At 35.0% G+C, this 9,027-nt stretch overlaps 1 protein-coding gene across 1 annotated transcript; it reads left to right on the forward strand.

The window, feature by feature from the left end:
• Positions 1-2,720: 2,720 nt before the first annotated feature.
• On the forward strand, positions 2,721-7,726 carry EDNRB (endothelin receptor type B; the record flags this gene model as incomplete). Its single annotated transcript, XM_008064915.1, has 6 exons — positions 2,721-2,856; positions 2,992-3,196; positions 4,489-4,638; positions 5,031-5,164; positions 5,934-6,042; positions 7,445-7,726. Coding segments are annotated over 6 exons (869 nt in total), but the record flags the coding sequence as incomplete, so codon positions are not given.
• Positions 7,727-9,027: the final 1,301 nt, after the last annotated feature.

A 9,027-nucleotide genomic window follows, 5' to 3' on the forward strand; every position in this document is an offset into this window, starting at 1 on the left:
ACATGCACCTTGTACTCAGAATGGTGTTTGGCATATAGTAAATACTTAATACATATTTGCTGAATGAATGAATGAACGAACAGATTTATGAGTCAATTGATTAATCCAGAAGTCACAAGATGGCAGCTAGTCTGGGTCACAGATAAATTATGTTAGTATGATGTTATCTGAGAGTTTTTTAAAATATGAATTAGTTATCAACTTTTATAAATTAATGTAAAAATTCCAATCTGGCTTCTTTTGAAAAATCAAGAGATGTTTGTATTTGTAGTCCCTTAATATAAAGTATATGATGTTTACAAGGGGAACCCAACAAAACCCGAATTATCTTTTGGAGGACAGGCAGGATTCTCCCATTAGGTAAATCTCCTAAGAACCCAGGATTCCCCCATTAGGTAAATCTGCTAAGAACCCATAGGCATCAATGTATCACCTAGCGTTGTGATAGGCTACGTTCAGCTTCAGTAAATTTTTTGGAGATTCTTTCAGTGTGTTTGCCCATTTCATGGTGGGTGATCGAGCAAACAACTTGTCTATACCACATTAAGTGTTCAACAGTTCTTGACCCAAAATGGCACAACCCCCATGCCCCACCTTCCCTGTTCACCTAATCTCACTCCAAGTGACATTTTTGTTTCACCGGATGATAAGAGTAGTTCCCAAAAGGAAGCATTTTGCCAAGGTGAAACAAAAAATGGTCAAAAAATGGTAAGAGGTGAAACAAAAAATGGTCAAAAAATGGTAAGAGGTGAAACAAAAAATGGTCAGTACTAAAGTATATCAAAATTGATGAGCTCAAAAAGTGTTCTGAGCAGTGGAAAAAGTGTCTAGTTAGGTGTACTGCATCAAATGAAAAGTACTTTCAAGGTGACTGAAGTTTAACATGTAAGAATAAATACACAACTTTTTATAAATAAATTCCAGGTTTTATGGAGTCCCCTTCATACTAAAGCTGCTCCTTTCAAACAAAATTTACCCTAGACCTCACGACTCCCTATTATATTCCTAACACCAATGACTTTCTTAGAACTGGCTCCCTCTTTTCCTCTGTGTTGCCTGTCTAGTCCTGCAGGCTTTCAGGACCTTGTATTAAGTAAAAAACCTGCCAACATTTGTCCCATATGTCTATGTAATTTTAGGCATCTAATTTAGAAATGAAATTGGTCCTGTATTGAATCTCCAAGTCATATTCATAATAACATATGCACGTTAGCCTTTGGTGTCATTCTAGTCATAAAATAATCAACTCAGCTTGACAAAGTCAGCAGAACCTTCACTACTAGTGAAAGGACAGAAATATTCAATTGTGTTTCAAAATAGTTTTCACTTTTGGAAGGTTATTTTTAAAACATTTTTTAAAACCCATAGATTTGAAATACTTTTCTTTATTTTCAAAACCTCATGAAGATTTGATCCAGATGTTTACCTAAAATTATTCATTTACCAGTATGGGACACACCCAGTTGTCCTAAGAAAGAAAACAACTGCATTTAATAATAGATGGTTGCATAGTCTTCAGTTGGATAAAGAAAAATGCATATATATATATAAGTAAGAACTATGGGTGGGGTTTTTTTTTTTTTTTTGCTCATTATGTAGCCAATGCTTGTCATATTTTAGAGGTCAGGCACTATTATTAAGCATCTGCTATGTGTCAGGCACTATTGTAGGCAGTTGTGGAGCTCATATTCTACCATATACTCTAGAGAGTCAAACAACAAAAACTAATCAAACAAATAAGTAAATGTTATAATAAATGCAATCGGGTTGATAAGTGCTGAGGATAAAAAGGAAAGTAGAGTGGGGAGATGGGGATGCCTCACCCGTTACTATACCTAGTAGTGTGATCAAGGTCATGCCGAAAAGAGATCTGAGCAAGATGTGAAGAAGGTAAGGGAGCTAGCCAAGTGAATCTGTGGGGAAAGAGCCTTCCAGGACCCCAGGAAAGACCTAGAGCAAAAGCCCTAAAGGAGGAATACGCCTGATGTGTTCAAGGAACATGAGGTTGTTTTAGCTGAACTACTGTGCCGCTAAATAAATGGACTACAGAAAAGACCAAGTGGATGAATGCACATGCTGTTTTTTATAGAGTATTACTCCAAGGGGTAGTTTGGTCTCCTCAGCTAAGGAATATCTATTATCCTATTTTAATTAAACTATATCTCAATTTGGCCATGACCTGAGCATCTGAAACTCCATGACTGTATGCAGACTCCACCTTCTAAGGGGAGCTTAAGCAACTATCTCAAGTTGGCCCTGCAGAGGACATCTTAGCTAAGCTACTGTCTACACGAGACACAGAGACCACCTAGTATATTCTGAACACTATACTACTGATTGCCATGTTACTTAGAAAAAAACTACGTAATTCAATAAAATCAAGCTATGCCAGCTTAAAAAACAATTCTATTTTTATCTTCAGATACCGAGCTGTTGCTTCTTAGAGTCGAATTAAAGGAATTGGGGTTCCAAACTGTACAGCAGTAGAAATTGTTTTAATTTGGGTGGTCCCTGTATATACACATGATGAATTTTATAAGCTGGCTGCATTTTCCTTATTCCTAACACACTTTCCTGTTCCATATACCGAACACTGATGCTTTTCAAAGAAGTCATCCATGAGAAAAAGAATAAGAACTAGAATTTATCTTACTCTGCATGTTAATGACTCTCCAACAAGTAATGCAATTACAAAGGCATCTCGAGAAACCCCCTAACAGAGTGTCCTGTGTCTTCCATGCAGCTGCTCGCAGAGGACTGGCCATTTGGAGTCGAGATGTGTAAGCTGGTGCCTTTCATACAGAAGGCCTCTGTGGGGATCACTGTGCTGAGTCTATGTGCTCTAAGCATTGACAGGTAGGAGCATCTATTTAAGCCAAGTGTATTTTAAACACTATGCTACTGATAGCCATATTACTTTAAAAATGAACTATGTAATTCAACAAAACCAAGCTATGCCAGCTTGAAAAACAATTCTATTTTCATCTTCAGATACCGAGCTGTTGCTTCTTGGAGTCGAATTAAAGGAATTGGGGTTCCAAAATGGACAGCAGTAGAAATTGTTTTAATATGGGTGGTCTCTGTGGTTCTGGCTGTCCCTGAAGCCATAGGTTTTGATATGATCTCGATGGAACACAATGGAAGTTATCTGCGAATCTGCTTGCTTCATCCCATTCAGAAGACAGCCTTCATGCAGGTAAATCTTACTTTCCTTTTTTCCTTTCTTCCCTTGCTTTATAAATATTTAGCTGTTTTTTCCCCTGTTCCCCACTGTTTGGGAAGTTATTGATTAGTGACTGTCCTTAGCATAAATTTAGAGTACTTAGTTGCAAAAAGCTAGGTCACAACTTTTCTAAGAACTTCCTGGATCTCAGGGGCACAGATATACCAAATTCACATGACAGAATTGAAGTGAACTTAAAACTCTTCCACCCAATGCTGCAAAAATACTGACGACTACTATATGCTCTGCATAAGACAACACAGCAGTTGTCAGAAGAGTGGATGGTCCAGCAAATGCTCAAATAGAAGTCACCCTGATATGGGTGGATTCTGAATGGCAAGGCTGCCCTCTTTCTCTGTCTTTAATACTAAAGACAAAGCTACCATTGCAAATAACCCTTCATCCTGGCTATTAACTAAAGAACATTTGATCAAGAAATAGGAAAAGAACAATGATGCTGGTCTCCAGAAGACAGAGGCTAAGCATAAAAGACTCTTCACAAAAGAATGGGTTAAGAAAATTTAATGTAAAGAGGAATGGTCTAGCTATTACCAAGGATTATTTTCCATTATATATATATATAAAGACTACATAAGACTTTATAAACTGGCTGTATCATGGTAAATAAAAGAATAAAGAAGGACATTCATGTGAAATTGAGAATGAGATTGTTTCCTCATTTCTTATTAGTAGGAAAGAGAAAAAAGAAGGGTTACATAGATTACACAAATTCTTTTCCAACACAGATATATCTAGAGGGAAAAAAAAAATAACAAAACATATAAAAACTAAAAGGCTTAAATCATAAGGTGTTTTGATTTTTTTAACTGAGAGTTCAGATTTATACATTACTAAGCTAAATGTTTCTTAACCTTTTTATATCTGTTGTTTCAATTAAACTTGCTAAAAAGTGAAAACTCCAATTAAGCATATATTCTGATGTAGTATTTCACCTAAAGATAATTTGCTTATGTGAGGACAAAACTTTGCACTACCAAACATTTCAAATTTTACCTTAAATTTGTATGCATAATTATAGCCTACTGTCTTAGAGAACTGAAATACATTTTGGGAAAATTTTGTCTTATTTAATATAAATATTTATTTGTTCAGCAGATATATCCCGAAAGATTCTAATAGTATTTATAAAATGGATCTACTTTAGAAGATAATTTTCTTAATGGACATTTTTTTAGTTTAACATTTGGTATATAAGATTTTCAAACAGAGGAGTATTAATCATAAAAATCCTCTCTTCCCCACAGTTTTACAAGACAGCTAAAGACTGGTGGCTATTTAGTTTCTATTTCTGCTTGCCATTGGCCATCACTGCATTTTTTTATACCCTAATGACCTGTGAAATGTTGAGAAAGAAGAGTGGCATGCAAATTGCTTTAAATGATCACTTAAAGCAGGTAAGAAAATTCAAATATTTAGTGACTTATAGTTATAACTATAATTGGAAATATGAAAATTATGATGAGAATAAGCTAAAATCATTATATACCAGAATATACTTCCCTGTTTTGCATCTGGCATTTTTGAATATGTATAGAATATTTTTATATTATCTACTTTTAGAGATAGTCTACACACTCTAAAAGTATCTCGAGAGAGCTATTACTTTGTAAAGATGAATCTCTGGTCATTTTAGTTCTAATTTACATTATTCAATTTAAAGCTCAGTATCCTGAGTTTCTACAAATGCCACTGACCTTTTGCAAACAATAAATATTCTGTTTTGGAAGATAAATGCTATGAGTATAACGCGCCATCTTTTAAGGATCTGACCATGGTTTTATTTCAGAGACGGGAAGTGGCCAAAACAGTCTTTTGCCTGGTCCTTGTCTTTGCCCTCTGCTGGCTCCCCCTTCACCTCAGCAGGATTTTGAAGCTCACTCTTTATGATCAGAATGATCCCAATAGATGTGAACTTTTGAGGTAAGAAAGGCAAAGTAGAAATTGTTTTGTAAACAAATGTCATTCAGAAGTGTTTCCCTTGATCACTTTTCTAGGCAGAAACAGAGTACAATTTTTCTTACACTTAGGAAGAGGGAGGAGCAAAGGGAACTGCCAAGAACACTTAGTAGAAAGCTGGAGTCATCAAAATGATGAGTGAGGGGCAAGACTGAATTATCAGGTCTGATTCTCTCTTGCGCTTTGTACATTCTTTCTTTGCAGACAGCCTCAGTACTTCCAGATGAGACTTTAGCATGAGACAGAGACAGATCACGAGAGAGACAGAAACTGACAGAGACAGAGAACATTATCAGAAAAGACCAGTGATCAATTTAGAACCATCGTATATGGCTAATTTTTTTTTTCTTCACAAAAATACAAAACTACAAGGTTTGGTGGCTCAGCCTGTAATCCCGCACTTTGGGAGACTGAGGTGAACGGATTGCCTGAGCCTGCCGGTTTGAGACCTGCCTGAGCAACTTGGCGAGACCTCATCTCTACAATAAATCAAAAAATTAGCCGGGCGTGGTAGCGCGCGCCTGTAGCTCCAGCTACTTGGAAGGCTGAGGCGGAAGGATCGCCAGAGCCCAGCAGGTTGAGGTTGTGGTGGCTGGGAGCAGCCACTGCACTCCAGTCTGGGTGACAGAGTGAGACTCCAACTCAAAAAAATAAAATAAAATAAAAAACTACAATGAATACATGCTCAGATCAGCATATTTTTCACAGTATGCTTTGGGGTTTTGTTTTACAGCTTTCTGTTGGTATTGGATTACATTGGCATCAATATGGCCTCTCTGAATTCCTGCATTAATCCTATTGCTCTATATTTGGTGAGCAAAAGATTCAAAAACTGCTTTAAGGTAAGAGAGCATTCAAAAAGCTCTTTGTACTATGGCATTAAATATAACCCTTTAAAACTATTAATATATCTATTAGAAAGATCTAGTAAATTATTGTATTGCTTCCATTGTATTATATCATGGATTCTTTTTTAAGTGACTTTTGATTGTAAATCACTTTAGTTGATTTTTGTCTATAAATCCTAGTTAGCCACTTCCTGCTGCCTCAGTCAGTTATGCTCATGGAGTTGCTCCCAAAATTAATAAAAATTACATGCATTGATGCCTGAAAGATGTCACATAAAATAAGAGTTAAACATTAATTAAATGCACCATTCCTTGTTTTTAGTAGGTTTTGAACTACTGGGCCACAATTTGCATTATAACTAAGTTAGTTTGTTTTTCACGTGGACTATGAGAATAGCAAGTCCAACAAAGAAATTGAATTTAAGTTTTACTTTTTTCTGTCTTCTTTGTATAGCAGAGATGTGCTGTTGCTTAATGTGGAATATGTATAACTATTTCTCATTTGGCTACTTGCATTTTTGTCACCCATTTATTTATTTGCCCCTTCAACATTCTAAAGTGAAATAATATATCCCCTCCCCTTCTATGAAAATGATCCATTTGTCCCTAGCATTTCAGTATTGGAAAGCCAAGAACTTGGTTTTCTTGTAAACACGAAGGAAATCTATCAAATTCTTTGACCACTCAAATTTTAGAGCTGTAAGAGAACTTTCATGACATCAACACTCTCATTTTATAGGACAAAAAAATAGTGGAGCTTCCATTTTCTTATATGTATAGTTTCTCAGAGAACAAGCAGAATGAACAAAGTTTTAGATTTTTTTTAAAAATCCAGTAAAAAATGGGATGAATCGTATATTTTATGTTAATGTATAACAATATTGAAAAGACACATGAGAATAACATATGGCTGAAAAAATAGCAAAGTAACATTAAATTCATTGACATGGAAAGATGTTTATGGCATGTCAAGTGTGAAAAAGCAGGTTATAAAATATATGTATAGTACAATTTCATTTAAAAATTATACCCACACTCCCAAGCACATGCACATATATAGTCATGTATGTGTTAATATTTCTATTTGCATGAAGAAAAGTCCTGAATTATGTGTTTAAAAAATATTGAGTACTTATAAAATAATCAAGATTAAATATTCAGAACTAAAAGTGAATTTCCCTTGGTGAGAAATTTTAATTACACTGTTTCTTTCCTTTCTGCATTTTTTTAGTTAAAAATTATTATATGCTGTTAATGTAGTTATATATTTTTAAGGGGGAAAATATGAGTATGGCAAGAAAGGGCCCAAGCAAAGAAAGTCAGAACCCTAATGAGTAGGAAGAGTTGTGAAATGTGACTGATGTAAACATATAATGAGTTACTTTGTTTTGTACAGTCATGCTTATGCTGCTGGTGCCAGTCATTTGAAGAAAAACAGTCCTTGGAGGAAAAGCAGTCGTGCTTAAAGTTCAAAGCTAATGATCACGGATATGACAACTTCCGTTCCAGTAATAAATACAGCTCATCTTGAAAGAAGGAATATTCACTTAATTTCATTTTGTATATTTTGGATAGAAGTCATTAAAGCAAAATGAAACATTTGCCAAAACAGAACAAAACAAAAAAACTGTATGGTTGCACAAAAACAATGTAAAAATATTAAGAGTAATTATTTTAACACTCATAGCTACACATGATATTTTATGAGCTGTCTACAGCATGAGAAGAAAATCAGTAGTAATTAAGAAAACCTCATTGAGAAAGCACTTAATTTTTTACAGTTAGCACTTCAACATAGCTCTTAATAACTTCCAGTATATTAATACGCCACTTAGATTTTAAAATGAGTTCACTTTTAGAGGTTTCATGGAATTTCATTTTAAAAATTTAAATAAATAAAGAGCTCACTCAGAATTCCTATTAGAACTCAGAATTCCTATTTTTTAAAAACAATTTTTAAACGAAGTTTACATTATTCAATGTTAAAAAATTAAACTTTTAAAACTCCTTTAAAACAACTTTTTTATTAACAGTGTCACACCACTCATTGGACTGTCACTGGATGCTAATATACAAGCAGGTTAGTGCTGGTATTTTTTGGACATTAGACACATTTAAATGATCAGGAGGGAGTATTGGAAAGAGAAGTCAAGGCTAAGTTTTTTAAAATCATTACACTATTCAGAAAAGGCCAAATGACACAACGAAAAATAAAGAGAAGGCTTGAAATGCTGTCCCAAAAGACTTTTTTGATATCTCTCATTCATATACTCTGCAAAGAAAATACTACCTACAATTTTTTTCAATATTATTGAAATATTCTTCTTCTTTCACGGTTATGTTTAAACTTTTTGTTTTGTCATCTGTAAATACTTAGCTACGTATGCTACATGTAGCTGATTAAACAAAGGGCAGGCCCCAGTGTTCATAGCTTTATGATGGAGAGATGCCAGTGACCTTGTAATGGACAAAATGTGAATTGCCTGGTGCAGTATCCACATGGCAAAGAGGCAGGCAGCAACCCCCCTCGCCCATGCCATAGTTAAAATGTTCTCTAGCATATGTATAATAATAGAGTTAAAATACTATTTTTAAAAATCACACAGATTAGTTATTTTAACAGCTACCTGTAAAGTTTATAACTAATTGTTTATATTATTTTTGTAAATAGCCAATAGGAAAGTGTTCTTGACATGGTGCTTTTCTACCAATTAGAGGCAAAACTGCTTTTTGAGTCTGTGAGAACCTCTTAAATTTGTACATTCTTGCCTCATTGTTTAATCTCCTCGATGCCTTAGGTTAACATGGGATGAGATGTGTGTGAAAGTATGTACAAGAGAAAACGGAAGAGAGAGGAAATGAGGTGGGGTGGGAGGAAACCCATGGGGACAGATTCCCATTCTTAGCCTGACGTTCGTCATTGCCCCGTCACATCAATGCAAAAGGTCTTGATTCTGTTCCAGCAAAACGCAGTGCAAT

Source organism: Carlito syrichta, unplaced genomic scaffold (genome assembly GCF_000164805.1).
Source record: "Carlito syrichta isolate Samal-C Ts95f unplaced genomic scaffold, Tarsius_syrichta-2.0.1 Scaffold308102, whole genome shotgun sequence".
NCBI classification, from domain to species: domain Eukaryota; kingdom Metazoa; phylum Chordata; class Mammalia; order Primates; family Tarsiidae; genus Carlito; species Carlito syrichta.